Raw genomic sequence first — 19,601 nt, forward strand, 5'->3', positions numbered from 1 at the left:
AAAGTGGAAGTCCCAGAGGAGGTCTAGAAAAAAAAAGCATTAAACGCCGTATTATGCTGCACAGAAGTCAACATTAGTATTCATTTTTCAGGTTTTCCTCGCGTGAATATGTTTACCCCGGTAAAGAATACGCTTCACATGAACCCAGTGTGGCAATATATGCGGCGAACTGGGACAAGTTGCGAATAAGTAACTGAAAGATAACTAATTCATAGTGGCGCTGGTAGTGCGAAAACGTTGTATGCGTGTTTTCACGGAGTCCTGAAGGAACATGTCGCTCACCCAGTTCCTGTTTCGACTAAATGGGGAAGCCGGTGAGAATGGTGCGAAGGCAAATTTCCATGTGTTTCAGCTATTTCAGGGGCTGAAAGAAACTTGTTAAACCCTTGTTTCTTTTTTTCCTGTGTAGAGCCATTACCTGAAACCCTCCCTCAGTTTTTCCACTTCTGTTGGAAAGCCAATGGTTGCAGCAATATTATTTTAAGAGAGAATGAAGGCATTGCTATGGGCGACGAGTACTGATGGATTCCATTGTGTAGGTTTATTCCGCGCTTTGGAAATAGTAACTGTACAGTCAGTTTTTGATACAATTATTGATTCTTTGGCTACTTCAGATGTTTTGAGCCTATCTATCTATCTATCTATCTATCTATCTATCTATCTATCTAGCTCTTACGCCGACAGAGTGATCCAAGTTGTCTACCAGTTTCGGCCACTAGGCATGCTCTCGCGGTCGCGGTACCGTTGCGGTAGTTCCATCGTCCTCATTTCAGCTCCGTGATCTTACTATCGTCATGGCGCCATCCTCACAATTTCTACGCCGACCCAGTGACCTAAGTTATTTAACAGCTTGGGCCATTAGGCCTTTATTCGTGATTGTGATGCTGTCGTGGTCGTAGCATCATCGTCGTTCCAGCTTTGTAATCTGACTCTCGTCAAGTCGTCGTCTTCACGCCATCGTCGTCACACGTTGTCATACGCAGTGACATTGTAGCGGTGACATCGCTGTAACACGTCATACGCTATGACATCGTCGACATATGTTGTCATACGCAACCGTTGTCACCGCCGCCGTGTCGCCATCGTGATCCTTGCATCGTCGTCACTCCAGCTTCCATCATCCGACTCTCGGCTTGCCACCGTCGTCACGCCATCATCCTCGCACACGCTTCATGATACAATCTTCGTCACCCCATTCGCATTATGCACTCGTCGTCTTCCCATTGTGCTCTTGCTGGATGTGCTGTACGAAGCAAAGTGCCATGGAGTGTCAGATGAAAAGATAAAGACAAAAAGTGCGCGCGCGGACGTGAGTCCATGGTGTCACAAATAACGTCGAAGAGCGGCGAGCAAGATGGCACGCAGCATGCAAAGAAAATAAAACGAAAGCGATACAATCCGACGAACCTATCATTCGTCCACACGGAGCTCCGAAATTACAAATCCGAAAAGGACACAATGGCCAGGTCTGAAGAAAAGCGACGCCCGTTAGCAGAACGCGGCGGAGTTCCAGGAAGTGACTCTGTAAGAATGTTAGCCACCGGACCAGGAGATGAAGACAGGCCGTACGGTTACGAACCCGAGCCACCAGGACTTTACCCAACCGGGGCATCTGGCCAACCTGTTCCTATGATTCGCAACTATGCCAGACCGCGGACTTCTACCCGAGGCCGGCGGACACCTGTGCCCGTAGGCCGAGCCTGAGCGGTCGGGCTACGGGCCTTGAGTGGGCGTACAGCTGCCTGGTCAAGCCGTCCCGGTCTCCTACTGCTTCCACCTGAAAGTACCGCTGAGGGGCCTGCGTCCTCTTGGACAGGCGGAAGGGCCGTGCTCCAATAATCAACTCGTCGCTCCGCCACATCACTGGCTTGGAGAGAACAGCACCGCTTGTCTCATCACCTCGCTCAACGCTCGATCGTCAACGTCGAACTGTTGTTGCGTTGACTCTACCGTAAGCTTGCGCTCGCGTTATGCCACAACTCTATTTAGTGCGTTGGTGATATCCTAATTTCAGTGGTACTTATATCTTCCTGTAAATATTTTCTTAAGTGTTTATTACATATTCGTTGATGCTTGTTGTATTAAATGTCTCGTGTGCTTTCCCGGAAGGAACGGCTTTGTCCTTCATTGGTATCTCTTGGATTTTGCCTCAGGGACCCGTTCTAAACATTAGCGGAAGGACCTGCATCACAGTCCTTATACCGTTATCATGCCATTGCCATCAGAGCATCATCGTCATGCTTTCGTTGTCATAGCGTTGTTGTGATATCGTCAAGGTCATTTCATCCTCGTCATTCTAACTTTGCCATCCGACTTTTGTCATGCCGTAATTGTCACGCCATCGTCGTCACACACAGTCATCGACATACCATTGTCATCATATGGCCTTCGACCCTCCATCGACGTCAATTCTTCTTCGTCATGCTATCGTAATCAAGCTGTCGTCATTCAGTCGCAATCATTCCACCGATGTCATGCCATTGTTGACGTCGGGTCGCTGTGAGACAGTCGTTATCATGCATGCGTTGTCATAATGTATTCGTCATACCGTCATTGTCCCAATGTACTCATATCGTCGTCGCCACGCTGTCGTCGTCCTAATTTAAGAATCGTCATATCATTGCCGTCATGCCATCGTCCTCAAAGTTTATTCGGCGTTCCAGCGACGCCGTTTCTTTTTCGCCATTGCAGCATCGTCACCCTGTCAGCGTCATATCCCCGTCGTCATCCAGCCGTGCTCATGGGCGGCCTTGGCAACAGGGTGCATAGTAAAGAAGGATGATACCGGTGTACGTCTCATATAGCCGAAGCAACGGAAGTCTCAAAGCGACCACTACAGATGAAAAAAAAGCAAAGCTCCTTTCATAAAGAAAGATGGTTTAAAGCGAAGCTTTCTTGCATGCAAACTGAATCAAAGTCAAATACCAAAGCCAACGACCACGCAACGAACCCAAGAAACGCTGAACGACCCGATGCGATGCATATTTGATTTGATTGTCTGTTTCGGATTGCATCTTTTTGAACGTTGAAGTTGAATGAAGACACATTTAGTTACGTTTCACAGCCTTTATTTGCCATTGATTACACGCACACACTCAATTTCACTGACTGCATGCCGTTGCCGATTCACCGGATCGGCCTTACGGGCACGATCGCGCTCGCGCTAACGTTCGCGCACGACAGCCTCTTCTACCGTGCGCTGCACTCGCGGCCTACCCATGGAGACGGCCGGGAATTCATTGCGCGACGCGCGTTATGCAATGCAGACATATATGTTTGGCTGGGTAGCGCGGCGTTGCAGTTCCCATTGTTCATATCGGTACAACTGCAAATGTAAACTGTAGTGTTCTACGATACGTGTGTCGCGCGCAGTTCTTCTATTGTGTGCGCCAATGTACAGCCGTTGTTCTTCTGTGTTCGAAGATGCGCAGATAGTTCCACTGTGGAAGTTGGCTTTCCTGCAGCGTGTTTTCGGTGCTCACGGACGAATCAGTGAGACATAGAAAGCTTCGCTTTAATAAGCATGACTTCAGAAATACGGTATCGCTACATAGCTTGAATTCTAATGAAATTGTTGTCGACGGTCATCGTTTCAGGTGTGTATGTAATTGCAGTGGTTATCTGCCTAAATTCGTAATAGCGCTCGCGGGGCTACAAAATTATCATATCAGAGGAATGGGGGGCTTACGCGTTTTATAGGTTATGTGCGGCGCAAATTTACAAAGCGTCAGATAGTTACGGGTTCTGAAAAAATTCTTTAAGCAGGTGTTTAAAAGCGTTATGCTGCCGTTATCGTCAATGTTCCCTGGAATTCTGGGGAAATCACACGTCACACCAATTTCACAATCTATGGAAATTGAAGCCTTGTTATCGTTGTTGTGCGGAAAACCTTTAGCGTTTGTGATTTACTACTTGCGTTGCAAATAATGGTCGAGTTCTCATTTATTCCTAGTTTAGTGGGCAATGTAAAACTTCATGTAGGTATTTTTGCTGTGCTGGATGATGTAAATGAGGCACCTTGTTCATGTTTGGTGAAATTAGATAGCAGGGAATTGGTGATGCGTAGGGCGAAGGCAAATTCTGTAGGTTAATTACTGCTTTTAAGCTAAATTATGTATGCAAGAGCTCCTGAGCATTATGAGTGCTTAAAGAACATTCTATTCCGGGTGAACTATAAAAGGCACTGATATCACTAATGAGAAGTTAAATGAATGCGGATGAATTGCATCCTTTATGAAAATTTCAATCAACCTGTGTTCGAAAGAGATGTACTGTCGTTATTCGCTGTGTTTTCCAGTGTCCATGCCAAAGTATAAAACACAAACAGCACGCATACGGTAAGAATGGACGGTGTGTTAATTCCAATGTGTCATTGAACTGTATTGTTTTGAGCATAATATTAAACTTGTCGAGTAATTACTGAGCTATCATTCTTTATCTCTTTTTATGCGTTAAGCCACCGTGATGGCGTAGAAGCTGTGAGGCTGCGCTGCTAAGCCATGGGTCGCAGGAAGGAATCCTGGCTGCGGTGGCTTCATTTCGGTGGTAGAGAAATGCAAAAAAAAAAAACATACCGTGCATTGGGCAACCTTAAAGAACCACAGGGGTGCTATGCAGGATGCACCGAGTTTGGCGAACTCAGGTTCTTCACGAGCTCTGGCGACACCCCAAGATGAAAGAACTAACGGTAACAAGAGAACGTTTGTCCGCCTGCACGCCTCCAGTTTCATTGGTTTATCTAGATTCCCTCTGGGTGGCTATCATCCCTTGGCCGTTGCCATATGGGCGGTCGACAAACTGGGGCTCACGTGATGATACGGTCGGTGCGTGGTCGTGTCTTCTTTCACTTGTTTGTCGTTCCACCGAGTGAATTACAGGCACAAGCAAGTTATAAAATAAATGGGTTTTGTTCAATAATATTGGTCAAATTAACGTGGGTTGTAAGCATTTCAAAGTTTACAAGATGTACAGTGAATATGTATAAGACTAATTTGTAGTTTAATACGTTTTCCGTTATACCATGTGGGGACACTCGCCTTCCTCTTTTTTTTGTCTGGATTCGATTGGTGCGGCTCGCTACGTGCTTGCGCTAGCATTTCCGAGATCCGATTGGTGCGCGCTTGGTTTTCACACTGGGATTTTAACAGTTCGCTCGTTGCTCGCGCTACAGAAAGGCTGCGAGTAGGGTACCTCGATGTGCGCGCACGCATCGAGGCACCCCAGCTGCCCCAGCTGCGCGACGAGGTCAGCGACGGCGAATAGATAAGTTGTTTGCCGGGCGCTTACTGTGTAAAACTCAGGAATGTCGGAAAGCGTTCATGCAATGGTCAGAAAACTACGCTTTATTTTATTTTACTTTGCGATGCACCTCCATACTGCAAGCATCGAGCGATGGCTTCTAACAACTGCAGGAAAGAGTCTTTATACTGGGTAGCCCGAGCGATCCGCGGCTTCTAACAAACGCAAGAAAGGGTCTTTGCAGCGCACGTGGCCGTTGAGTGCCACCATATCCATCCCAGGTGGGACTCCAGCATCGGTGCAGTTACCCTGTGCCCATCGCTGACGAGGTGGCGCTTCACTTTTTGGCAATAACTTCCTATTTTTTGCGTGTGAACGCCCGTGATGGGGTGCGCAAGGTGCCCGCTGTGGTTGACTATCTGCCAATGCAGATTGAGGCATAGCCCCGTTAGCATCCACTAAATTTGGGATACGTTTGTATGCGGCCAATTCGTCACTATGAATAACGGTCCCCGGTTGAACATTGGCTGCAATACTGGCGCCCAGCGTCGCCGTCTTTCGTCGGTCGACCTTGAAAGTCTCAGCACCCCTCTGGTCGCGCAGAACATGCCAAAGACTTATGGGCCACCATCTTTAACACCATAGTAATTTTGGCGGCTCGGCGGAAAGTTGTCGCCCGTCATTAGGCGGCCTTGATTGTACTTTTGCTCGCCGCGAAGAAGGCACTCGTCAATTTGCGCTATCTACCCGGGGCCACCGAGTGGAGGTCGTGCCAGCAGCTCCTCCCTCGCGACCTTACGGAGGTAGTTCCTCCAGTCGGCGATGGCGTGCTTCGATAAAGGAAACAAGTCGCCGGTCATCTCCTTGGACAACCATATGTCTACGCTTTTGCTCACGCATTACGCGAGCCAAATCATTTGCCGCCTAGAGAGGTGGTCGCTCGGACGGCTGAGGCGGTCCGTGTTGGCGAAGTAACTTCCTTCGCCTCTCTGCCCGTGCAGTGCAGCGGTACCGTGTAACTGCGAAAACTGATTTCGGCACCTGTTTCACCGGAAGGCAGGCCGGCGTCCATTCTGAGTCTTCCAATATAACGCGACCACTTCGCCTGCGCAGGTTGGTTGGTCCGGGTTGAACTCTAGATGCTCACAGGTGCCCCAGTACTCCAATAACGACGCCGGACTTGGCCTGGGGCTGGGGCGGGGTGGATGAGCAGCTCTTGAAACAGGAGAGAGCCAAAGCGATCGCACGAACTTTTTCTCCGCAGCCTAGTCACACCAGTCTGTGCTCGGAAAGTATAATTTGCCCGCCACGCTGTCTCCGCAGACGAGGGCCTTCACCTAACTCGTCACACAGCCAGCGCACTGACGTTTTGGAAAGGCAAAAATGACGCTCAAACTCTACGTCTGTCATGTAGGTGAACGAGTCCAGATGGTCATATTGACGCTTACTGCCACTGGATGCGATGACACAACCTGCTGCTGCCGCCGCCATGTTCACAAGTTCAACTCGAGGGGGTTTCACGATGTACGAGTTTCGCACGAGTTCCCCTGTTAATCAAAACCATAGGTCACGCCCCGTGCGAGGCATGTAACTCTTGTGCGCGGCCACCACGGTTGGGCCACGCCCAACTTATTTTTCGGCAACAGCAACGTGGTGCGGAACTGAGAGGCATTAACAATCTTCACCGGCGAAATAAAACACGCACAACGCACTGTCATCGGTGATGTACTGAGCACCACTATAACAAAAAGCGTCGGTTTTCGCTGGCTTATGCATATATCTTCTTGGGCTGTGATGGCCCCACAACATGGTTCATTGCCTACATTGTGGCGACATAGCCCACAGCAAATAATTATCGGCCCGTCATTGTAGCTGCTTGCAAGGCGTCAATGCGCCGTGGTGGACGACGATCCTGATCAGTGCGTAGTGTTTTCCAATGACACCGTATCGCAGCTGTCGTTTGAAATGGCTGCTCTCTCATCAGTGATGTAACGGAGCCGCAGTGTCGCAAACACGGTCAGCGGTCAGCGTAAACACACCCAGTGCGATGGCATTTCTTCAGCACAAGCACCGCATACTAAACAATTGCAACACCTTCCTGCATTCGAAGTCTAATTTCTTAACTGCACACAAGAGCACTCACCCTCAAAATGCGATTGCTGCGCTGTCGTTACGATATCGATCTGCGATCGCTGTTAGCTCAGCAGCAGATGCAATCGGCAAGCACATTGGAGTGAACAACACACTCAAATTCTGCGTACATGCTCACGGAGGCACCTTCACTGGGCAAGCGGTGTCGCTGGGCAGCACGCTCTTCTTCGCAATGCGTAGCGGAGACTTCACGCACGCAGATAAACTTGTGCATTTTCACTGTGCTGCGTCACTATGGACTCTAGAATACCGCACAACAATTTTGCAGCGACAGCCCTTGCTCCTGTCTCTATGATTAGAGTGTCGTTAGAGTTGGTAAACCGGCAGCCTTAATAGCCGCCTCAGTGAAAACACCTGCGGCGAACAGCCGTGCCGCGGCGCTGCGTTGCCAATTCCTTAATAGACAGGAAATGGACAGATCGTTGTCATGACTAATTTTTTGCGTCATTATCGCATCGACTTTATCGAGAATAGCACTGCAGCGCCCCTGGCGACAGCTCGCCGTATGAACTCCCTCGTGCGTGCGACCATAGAGAATGTATGCGCTTGTAAGCTTTCGCCTTACTGTCGCCACTCGCGGCAAAAAAGTGCAAAATTTATTATTTCACTCTATTCCCGTTTGTCATCAGAAATTTATAGCATTCAAAACGAAAAACCGATACTTTAGGAAATAAAATATTTGTTATTTTATTTGTTGTTTTTCAAAGTGTTCGATTGAGGGAAAGTGTAGGTGCAAGAATGCACCGCATGTGCCCTGTTGCACATTCCACGCAGGATAGAAAGATTATGCCCGAAAGAGGAGGCACACCCTTCACGCGCCCGAGAGAGGCGTGGCAAGCGGCTCACGGCAAGTGTGCAGATAGACAGCGGGACACTGACGGTATTGCTAAATTGCGATAATACCTTGATAACAATACGCGGCGCTGGCGCGTTTTGTTGCACAGTCCTCTGTGCTTGTAGCGCGGAAGCACTGTGCCGCGCAGGGTGCGCTCATGTTGTCATACGCGGCTTTATCTCCACATTTCTTTTTGCCTGCTGTTATTGCACGTTCCTTGCTAGCTCCATTCGCTGACTGCCATCGACAAAACTCGGGTAAAACTCATGCGAACGAGAAACTCAGCGCATCCTGCCAAGCACCCCAGGTGCTTAAAGTTAAACCGAAGTCCCCGACTACAGCGTGCTTCATAACCATATGGTAATTTTGGGAAATTAAACCTCAGAAATATTTTCCGTCTTCCAAGAGGCACTTTGTAGGTTTCACTGATGTTCTCGGTAACCAAGCTAGGACCATGGCCTATTTTTTTCTGAATATAAAGACTAGGCTAAAGTGGATGTTCATAGCGATGTATTGGAAGCGCGACGAAACAGGCGAGAAAAGGGGGGACAGATAACACGAGTGTGGCGATTATTGTAACCGTCGATCCTGCCTGGTCATATGCAGCAGCTTCTAGTTACGAGGCAGCAGTTACGGTGGCATTGTGGTAGCTTCACCGCCACCAATATATTAACCGCCACCATGGCTGCTATGGTGGTGGTATCGCCCAGTGATTCGCTGCTCCCACGGCTGCGCGCCACGCCTTTTTATAACGATATGGGTAGCTGAATGAGCTTTATTATATTGGCGCGGAGCGTCCTACCTTGCAGCGACCCAGATATAAGTGTGCCCCCTCAGGACATGGCCGTGGCCGGAGACACCCATCGGCTTACGAATTACCGATCATAGCGTGAAGCTGCCGCTTTTCTTCCGACAATATACCACGGCACATTTATTCTGTAGCAGCTGAGTGAATGATTAAACCAGCCTAATGTCCGCCATGTTAGCATTCACGATTTCATCAAGCATCAAAAGTTCGAACCCACATTAAATTCCAACTTATTCAATTACAATACATTTACCTAAATGGAGCAAAAAATACAGAGAGCATAACATAAACGAGGTATGTTGCCACGGCCTGCTACGGAAATCAACATCAAATAGCAATCGAGTAGGTACCCTCACGAAGTCCTAACTCGTTTTTCGTGTGCGAAATTAAAGGGGCGCTGAGACAGACGACGTCATGAAGCTGCATTTCGGCTGCATCTGCAATCAAGAGAATGAGAATCCTCGCATGGCGCTCAGAATAATGGGATTAAATAACGCAGTTGCTAAATTCCGTCGACACTTGCAATAGTCGCAGCGCACTGGAATGCGGCCTTCCCTTGAGCTTTACTTTGAACTATCTTCCTCATCGTCTCTTGTGTTTCTCATTCGCCATATCACAACGCTGACGGACACTAGTACGGGCCTTACTTCCATATTTTTTTAATAAGAAGAAAGTTTCTCTGACTACCGCGTCATATTTTATTTATTTGCATAGCCTTGGTTGCCTCATGTGCCCATGGTTTCACCCGGTTGTTGTAAAAAAAAAAATTTGTCGGCCGTTCCATTCCGTGAAGATGGTTAACCAGCGAAGCTGAAACATATGGTCCCGGTGTTTATCATTGAGTTATTCCCGAGGGTTCATTAAGGTATATTACAATTATGAGGTTACACACACTTTTGGCGGCGACGGAGAGAACGACGACAAACCAGCAGTCCGCCGTTGTCGCTTGCGTTCGATGTCTCGAGTTTGCTCGGCGACGTGGTTAGCAGCATTCGCCTAGGGCGCCTACATGCAAGCGCTGTTTGAAAACATCGCTTGCATGTAGGCTCGCTACATTCACCCGCCATTGCCGCTTGCCATTCTTCGAAATTGAATTGCTTCAAAATTAAATTTGTCCGTTACGTAAGACAATGAATGACTCATACCCCCCGTAAACGCGGCCTCCACATTTCGACGACAGAAGAGAAATGAAATTCTAAGCTGGAATTATGAGCGGCAACGCAGCCAGCCGTGGAAGAAGACGACGATGAAGGCGGGAGCAGTTGCATGAGCGCGTGCCGAGTACGAGCACGAGCGCAATTAACCCGAGGGGCGCAAACGAGCCAGCTGCAGAGAAGACGACACTCGAGCAAATGCTGCTGATGATAGCTTTCTGTACACGGGCGATTTTGCCTAGCCATATACGATTTCACCTATACATATAAAGCTTCGCTTTAAAACAAGCTATATTTTTTTCATTAGTCAGCAACCATTCTAAAATTCAAGGAAGCCTCAATGCACATGTCACATAATACTGTTTTTGCCATTTGTTGTGCGTACATCACTAATTATTGAAGATAAACTTAGATCCCTTTTATTGATTGTGCATTTTCTGCTCTTACAAGTTCTGAAGCCGGTACGCTGAATAGCTTTGTGATCAATACACTGAAGAGATACAAACCATTGCAATTGGGATTAAGATTCATGCTTGCAGGTGATTCTAGTAATTCAGCTTTGTCCTAAAATGCCCGAATGAGAAAGCTGCGGCCATTGTACGCATTGTCTAAATATCTATATTGCTATAGGAGTGTAGCACATTTGCAAACGTTGTGATAACACGACCCGAAGGGAATCTTGTAGTGGCACTTCGGAACCAAGCAGCCTTGAGAAAGAATATGCATCAAACGTTTTTCAGTGTTCTTACCTGTGAAGCAAATAAATAAATATGGGCGAGATTAGATAAAGTTGAAAATCCACGGCTGAATACCAAGTATGCGGCAAGCACTGCAAAAAATCGAAAAGGCATTTTGAAAAACGTGAGCGTTCTAACAGAACATACCATAGACGGCGACTAATGTCTTAAAGGACAACTCGGGCGATATTTCGAGGTCAGCGATTCGGAATAATATTTGCTGTTTTCGTCCCTCTGCATACTTCTGTCATTTCTGCAACACGGCCGGCTTGTCGGTTGCGCATATTTTTGTCCAAATGAAATTCGTTAATTGCCTCGAACCAGCTGCCTTGGCACCTCTTCAGCTACTGGCCACATTGTGTTATGACGTAAACGGTGACATACGCAGAACATGCTGCAAATGAATTGCAGACAGCAGCCTCGAGAAGCCGGCGATCGTGAGCTAGTAGGTTTTGGTATGAGGTGCTTTCACGGGAAGTTGCGTTTTGTGTCGACGGTCAAGTGATGGTTGTCAAGTGTTGCGTTGTTCGCTGGAAGAAATTCAGCTCTCGCCAGCCGCCCACATAGTTTCAGCCGCGTTTGTGCGCGGACAGCCGAGATTAGGCCTATCACAAGTGCCGAGTTTGTGCCTCTGTTAGTGGCGAACCTGAGTGACTGACCTGAATCTTAGGCCACTAGTATGAAGAAAAGTACTTTTATGGTTAAGTTTTCATCATACGGATTTGTAATAAATCATTCTTCATTTCGTACATTTACAGCGAGAAGCGGCGACACAGCGTACTCTAAGAATTGGTACGATGCCATAATCGAAGGTTGCCAGTCATACTTGCGGGCACTTCCCTAAAGTAAACTTTGCTACTTACATGGGTGTATTTTTAGGCACTGCTACGCTGACTCGTTATTTTGTTTTCGAGGTTCATTGTTTGCGTCGCATCACAAATGCGCAACGAGCGCAGGCCTCTTAGACACAGCAGCGTAAACAACCGGTTCATTGAGCTGTCAACGGTGTCCGTTTTGGCATTGGCGTTCCCGCGACAGAACTACGTGTTCTGTAAATGAACGATCATGCACTCAACGTTCTAATGTATGTCTCACCCATAAACACGTGACCTGAGTGAAAAAGAGTACGAAGAATGATAACTAGACAGCATAACAATGCGAACTACGGTCTCCCGCTCGCTGTATTCGAAGGTGTACAGTTTACACTAGCGCGACTCAGAGCGATGCTACGGTGCTTATATGCGCACCGTCTGCGTGTTTTTCTAGGTTCTGACATTATCATGTCATCGTTGCGTGGATTGCACCATATTTCAAGCGAACGACGAGTCGTCACTGTGCCATGGCAATGTAAAAAAAGTGCACCGGTTGGTGCTAGGACTGCCAGTATAGTGTTCGCTCGGGGAAATTGTACGTTATAAATCAACATACGTATTCGGTAAGCAGCGCTCCACGACATACCGCAAAGTTCTCTTGAGAACGAGAAAAACACCCAAGTAGGAAGCAGCATGCATCAGATTAGTAGTTACGGTACCCTTTGTACTCTTGTTGCAGAGCGATGTGCTGTGCTGGGCGCTAGATCTCGTGGTGGCAGGTCGAATGCGAACGCTTCATGGCTATTGAACTGTCAGAATCACAGCTGTCACGGCTTTGTCACTGTATGAAGAACTGGGGCCGCTGGCATTGTCACCCGAAGACACTGTGCCGGTGATTCGGCACGATCAGGAATCAGCTGAGCATCTGTTATTCGTCATTTTTATTCTCCTCGCTGTAGTGACCGGCGTACCTTGCGCACCTGCCACGCTGGCATGTCCACAGTTTACGTCGCACGAACGCGTTCGCTCGACTGCTCGGCCATGTTTTGGTTTCGTTTCTGAGCTTTCTTGCTTATTTCACATTATTTTCGAATATGTGGAGAAGTTCTAGTACCAAGTGCGTGAAAGGAGTCTGAGGAACATGAAATTGTCACAATAGCCCGACATGGTCACAATTAAACTCCTGCAGTTGTCCTTTGACTATCACGAAGCTGAGCAAATATTAGACCACCTAAAATTACTCTTTAATACTCTTTCTGTTTGCCTTGGCGGTCATATTAATCTGGAGTCCCCCACTACAGTGTGCCTCAGAATCACATGGTGGTTTTGGCACGCAAAAGCCCAGAATTCAGAATTCAATTATTTTTTGTTTGTAAGATTTTCCGCAATGCTCTGTATAAAGACTACGTGGTACTTATTTCATATAGACCAGTTATCACATACCAACTAGCCCACCAGCAAGTTTTACTAGATGATATTATACCTTGTGAAGTATTTTGAGAATAAAAGAACACGCATGACACCCCGTTTTCGAGGATATGTGACATGCGCTTGCTGCAAAACAAGTCTTCTTTGCAATCAGTACCGTACCGGCATGTGATGTGCGATAAGAGCAGAGCTGAATGTGCAACCGCACCCGCAAAGAACCATTGTTTGGGTACAATATCACGCACCTCTCAAAATATATTGTAGGTCATAATCATGAGCCTATACTTATGTCCACTGCAGGATGAAGGCCGGTCCCTGTGATCTACAATTACGCCTATCTTGCGCTAGCTGATTTCAACTTGCGCGTGCAAATGTCCTAATTTCATTACCACATTTAGTTTTCTGCCTTCCTCGACTGCACTTCCTTACTCTTGGTATTCCTTCTGTAACTCTAATGGTCCACCGGTTATCCATCCTACGCATTACATGGCCGACCCAGCTCCATTTCTTCTGCTTAAGGTAAACTAGAAGATCGGCTATCCCCGTTTGTTCTCTGATCCACACCGCTCTGTTCTTGTCTCTTATCGTTAGGCCTAACATTTTTCATTCCATCGCTCTTTGTGCGATCCTTAACTTGTTCTCGAGCTTCTTTGTTAGCCTCCAAGTGTCTGCCCCATTTGTTAGCACCAGATGAATGAAATGAATGTGCACTTTTCTTTTCAGCTGCAGTGGTAAGCTCCCAGTCAGAATTTGGCGATGTCTGCCGTATGCACTCCAAACCAATTTTAATCTTCTGTAAATTTCTTTCTCATGATCAGGGTGCGCTGTGAGTAATTGACCTAGATAAACGTACTTCCTTACAGACTCTAGAGGCTGACTGGAGATCCTGAATTATTGTTCCCTTGCCAGGCTATTGACCATTATCCTCGTCTTCTGCCTAGTCATCGTCAACCCCACTCTTACACTTTCTTGGTTAAGGTCCTCAATCTATTGCTGTTATTTGTCCCCTTTGTAGCTGAATAGGACAATGTCATCTGCAAACCGAAGGTTGCTGAGATATTCGCCGTTGATACTCACTCCTAAGCCTTCCTAGTCTAAGAGCTCGAATACTTCTTCTAAACATGCAGTGAATAGCGCCGGAGAGATTCTGTCTCCTTGCCTGACCCCTTTCTTGATAGGTATCTTTCTACTTTTCTTGAGGAGGACCAAGTTTGCTGTGCAATCCTTGTATATATTTGCCAAGATATTCACGTATGCCTCCTGTACTCCTTGATTACGCAATGCCTCTATGACTGCTGGTATCCCTACTGAATCAAATGCTTTTTCATAATCTATGAAAGCCATATAGAGAGGTTGATTGTACTCCGCAGATTTCTCCATTACCTGATTGATGACATGGATATGATCCATCGTAGAATATCCCTTCCTGAAGCCAGCCTGTTCTCTTGGTTAACTGAATTCAAGTGTTGCCCTATATATTATAGGTAACTCACTCAAACTGCTCAGTCATTGTGCCTGGTAATGGTTCGGGCGTGGATTCTGGTGCACTTTACAGTTATCTACCGGATTTTGTTCAACCTTTCTTTTCCGGAGGCATCAACGCATCAGGCTACTGAGGTTATACTGCTAACAAAGTTCTAATTTTCCCTTGGCTCATTGCACCAACATAATGCAAGTATTCAACGAATTACACCTGATTGTTGTTCTCATGACTCTGTAGGTATTATTTGCATTGTGGTTATCGAATTTGCGTCTTCGCGGTTGAAGTCTCCTTTTCCACTACTGAAAAAATTAGCCGAACCTTCACACTAAGTGGTGCAAAGACTGGGCAAACAGCGAAACTGGTGGTCCTTCCCTAGGTTTAAGTTTCATTTCATTTGCTTAACTTGGTTTGGCTTGGCTGGTTCTTAGCCAAACTTAGCCGACCACGAGTATCGGGACAATACTCGTGGTCGGCGCGCAGTCTTCTACTAAAGGTCGCTTTATATCGGGACGATAATCGTGGTCGGCGCGCAGTCTTCTAAAGGCCACTTTATAGGCCGACGTAGCGTTCACGCGCGAGCACGCTCGGCGCGGCGACGCCACACCAGCGAAAGCGCAGCACTCTATTGACCTGCGGGAGGTGCGGCCGACGTATCCAGCGTTCGTCGGCCGCACAGTATTGCAGCGTACGTGCAGCCGGCGTCGAGATGCGACATGCTGCATTTCGCGCCGGCCTCGTCACCCAGAATGGACCGCATCCGCGTCTCGTCGAGCAAGATGGGTTGGTGGATACTGGTGGCGCCACGTGCAGCGAGGTCGCAGTTTCGTACCATCATGAAACCCCTAGTTTCGTATAAAATATGCATGGGTCAAGGCCGCACGGCACACACGTTAGACTTTAGAGGGATCGGTTTTCGCAACACCGTAACATGACGAACTTGGCGTCGCCAACCTCCACCGACGCTAGCTGACGCGCACGCTGCGTCGGACTATAAAGTGGCTTTAACCCTCTCTCGGGTAGCGCGCCGCGCTTCCTCTTGCTCGGGAGTGACAACCTTCTTCAGCCGTCCCATAATCACGTCAATGTTCTCGGCGCGGGGCTCAGAGGCGTACCGTCGCCTCGCCGCGGCGATGGAGTTTTATCCTGCGCAGTGATGTCATATCTGCAGCTGTGGCCCGGCTGTTGCGGAGCGCGCATGTGGCGAGGGTGGTGCAGCCGCTGGGAGTCTCCGCAATTCTTGGCTTTGGCGAGGGTGACCTGGTAGAGGGAGGTAACCTCGCCGAGCGATGACGTCACGTGTGTGGCGTTGCTGTGCAAGGCGTTGCTAGGCGACGCACCTCACGTTATTTCACCGCGAGGTTTTCCAGCGTACAACTGACAGCAAACGCCCAGGTTAAACAGCTTCGCTGTTAACACGATGGCAGTTCTTACTTGTGCGCCCGCTTGCATACTCATGCATGATCTCAGTTCACAGCCTTTGCTTGGACATAACGCTTAGCTTACCTTTATTCTTAGCTCAAACCCGTCCTTTTTAAAAACGCCTCATTTTACCCGGAATATTTTGCATGTTGCAAATATATGGGCATAGACTCATGAATGAATTGACCGTGGCATTTGACTTCTAAATGGACTGAACAGATTAGCATTAACTTGCAAGCAGTCTACTTGGAATTGTGTGACGAAACATCGGTGGTCAGAATCAAATCTCGATCAGCAAATTAGACCGAGGAATTTAATAACAGCAACTTCGAACAGAGATTAGTAGAAACGCTAATTTACAGATATATCACAGAACAAAGAAGATGTAAGTGACGAATAAATCTGTATATAAGTTGACTGTAATTTATAGGCAGTGCTTTTTATACCGCGTGCCCAATGAATGAACCTTACCACGTTGTTTGTGTGAATAAAGTTTTGGAGGTTGAGTAGGTTTGTCCACCAGTTGTATCGGCACGAGCTCTCGTATGGACCAATGATATCCATCCAGAGTGGTCCATCGCCAAAGTAGTGCATTAGAAAAGCACAAATCGCGACTGTTGACATCAGCAGAGGCATCGTCCTGAGAAAACATTCATACCGTCAGAAACGCACGTCCTCCGCAATGCGAAAAAAGGAGCAAAACTCTGCGGCGTACAGGAATTCGTCGCCCTTTAAAGTGATTTACTGCCACAGCACTTAAGGCCTCGAGTGTCCCAAACGTACCCAATTGTGTCAAAGTTTCTTAATTCCTGTGCGAAGTCACTAAATCGTGTTGACTGAAATTGCACGAACGCAAAATGGCAGCGTGAAGACGACACACTTTGCAATATCATCATGGTTGGCCTGTAGAAGTATTTGCGATATTAACTCTCATAATAGCCTAATGTTTCGAATCCGCAATAAACGAAAACCGTACTGATTTGTAGGCCTTTTTTCCCTTCTTTTTTATCCTCTAGAGCTTTCGGTCTTTGCGCCGTATATATAATGGACAAACATCAAATCGCCCAATATATCCGCTTCCAAGATGGCTTCTGCGCTAAAGGTAATGCGGCGAGTGTGCGATGCATATGACATTAGCTACGATTTGTGAGGTTATTGTAACTGAACAAACGTTTAATCCGAACTTTATTATGGAAGAATCTCACACCGGGTTCCCGACTGCACACCACTGCGGAATAAGTTCACGACTCTTTGCAGGTAAAGCTTTACAGCGATATCAGTTAAAAGATTGAAACTGCGTTTTTATGTGTCCCTCCACCTGGCCGGCCGGCGTCTGTTACGTCATCGTCGCCATCATCAAATAATAGTCGCGTCAGGTCACCTTACCGATCCTTAGCTATAATCTCCCAATGAGTAGAAGGATTACACCATTCCCAGTACCACCATTGAAGAAGCAGCACTTGCGCCTGCAGCACCATGCACTTGGGAACTCGGGGACCAAAGCCCGGTACCATTGAGCCGACAGCAATGCAAGACGTTGTCATGCTGCTATGGCGTTAGGGTACTCGTGTGTCCTTTCATGCAGCACGAAGACTCCCAGTGTAGTGTCACAGTCATGGCAGAACGTTCAGGGGGCCTGACTCGGCGGCGGGAGGTGCGTGATTCGAACCCCGCCACCGGTAACTCGCCCATTTCTAAGACGTGCAAGCGCGCTGCAGCGAGGAGCCCGCCTTTTCAGGGGTGCGCCACTTGGGAGAGATACTGAACAGGCCTCTGCGCTAGCTTTTCCGGAACTTAGAGAAGCTAAACACCGCAACTATAAAAAAATGTGCACAGCAAGGTAATTTTTTTATGTAGCGCCCGGCGAACCACATGTTCATCAAGCCTTCACGTAGGATCGTTTTTCATGCTTTGAAGTACTGAACTGGTGTGCTTGTAGTGCGGCCGGTACATTACAGGTAGGTACTCACTAATAACTTACGCGTGCATCCTACAGCTTTGACAGACGCTTTAACAGAAGAGAACTGCTGAATCTCTCTTAATCGAGAGTAGATGTAAGCATGAAATGGCTAACGCAAAGGAGAATGGTTGCAGATGATACTAGCCTCAATGTTAAAATGGGTGTAGTGCATGTTCACAATGGCACACCCACCCACGCCATACTGTGCAACGGTCCATATGAACGCAATAGTTTCCTGTCACAGACACAACCTCATTGCATGACTCGTCTCCGTCAAACAGCCATTCGCGGCGTGCCGTACGCTGCCGGCTTGGTCACGCAGTGTGGCGCCATCTCTCTAGCCGGCGCAATACCCGCGCCGCTGAACCCACGGACGAGTGGCGGTAACCTCAGGTAACCTTGTCTCAGCGCCAAAAGATGACAATCAAGTGTATGGTGCCCTGTATCTGGATTTTGAACATCGTTATTGGAAATGACAAATAAAACTTCAGCGTACTTAAAATGACAGCTTAAGTGATATTGTTAACAAATATTAGGAAGAACTCAGACGCAATAATTTTTGTACCCTGTTTGGGCAGTAACTAGTGCATGTAATGCGGTTGTGTACAAAAGGTTGGGCGCCAGAAAGCACTTTTTTTGCACTTTTGACTGGTTGCCCGGATGATCTCGTTTTGTTCTCGCAACGATCTCCGGATGTTGTCGTTTGAGTGCCCGGATAACCACTCTGGTTTTTGGCTCAAGGTCACTTGAAGGTCCCCGACAACGGGAGCTAAAAGCATTTCATGCTTACTTGTAAGCCCGCTTGCATACTGATGTTTGATCTTGTACTCAAGTCTGATCTTGGTCTACTCATGTCTGAGCATACTCATGTCTGATCTTTCAAACGCCGCTGCTGCCCATTGTTATAATCGGCTTGGAACTGCACCTGTCAAATGTGGAAAACAAGCCCGAGCGCCTTTCCCGTGACGAGATAATCCTCTTTCATCCCCGAGAAAGCGTCTCACCTCTACGGAGCAGACAAAAACGGCGAGCTACCAAGAAGGAGGACCCGAGGGAGAGGAGGTCGTCAACTTGACCGCCCGATAGAGGTCTGACACTTCCACAAGTTCCCCGAAGGAGTCATCGGCAGGTTATGATCTTCCTGGAATCTGCATCTCTCCAATGTGGGAAGCAAGCCCCAGCGCTTTTCCCGTGACGAGACAATCCCCTTCATCCCCGAGAAAGCGTCTCACCTCTACGGAGCAGACGAAAACGGCGAGCTACCAAGAAGGTGGACCCGAGGGAGAGGAGGTCGTCAACTTGACCACCGGAGAGAGGACTTCCCCGAAGGAAACATCGGCCACCACGAGGGGATTTAAGGCCGTACTGGCCCCCGTGTTAATCAGAACCGCTCGAGACTCGGATAGAGTCAAAACCATGTACCATTGAAGTGAATACAATCTTTTCTATTTTTCATCATCACGATGCCCGCCTTCATCGTCGTCTCCTGATTCCTGCGGTGACGACCCACCTCACCCGGTCGAGATCATATCACCATTCTGACAGCGTTCTGACAGCGAGTGTCCGCGTGCTTCGA

General features: G+C 47.8%; 1 protein-coding gene across 3 annotated transcripts in view; it reads right to left on the minus strand.

Annotated features, from left to right (window-relative positions):
• LOC125943075 (O-acyltransferase like protein-like) overlaps positions 1-19,601 on the minus strand; it is a 383,274-nt gene that overhangs the window by 18,130 nt on the left and 345,543 nt on the right. For all 3 annotated transcript variants that reach the window (XM_049661433.1, XM_049661430.1, XM_049661431.1), the window contains 2 exons: positions 16,537-16,705; positions 10,936-11,015 (listed from right to left, as the gene is read on the minus strand). In XM_049661433.1, the coding sequence (XP_049517390.1) occupies positions 10,936-11,015; positions 16,537-16,705 (249 nt within the window). The remainder of the gene's footprint in view (positions 1-10,935; positions 11,016-16,536; positions 16,706-19,601) is intronic.

Source organism: Dermacentor silvarum, chromosome 2 (genome assembly GCF_013339745.2).
Source record: "Dermacentor silvarum isolate Dsil-2018 chromosome 2, BIME_Dsil_1.4, whole genome shotgun sequence".
NCBI classification, from domain to species: domain Eukaryota; kingdom Metazoa; phylum Arthropoda; class Arachnida; order Ixodida; family Ixodidae; genus Dermacentor; species Dermacentor silvarum.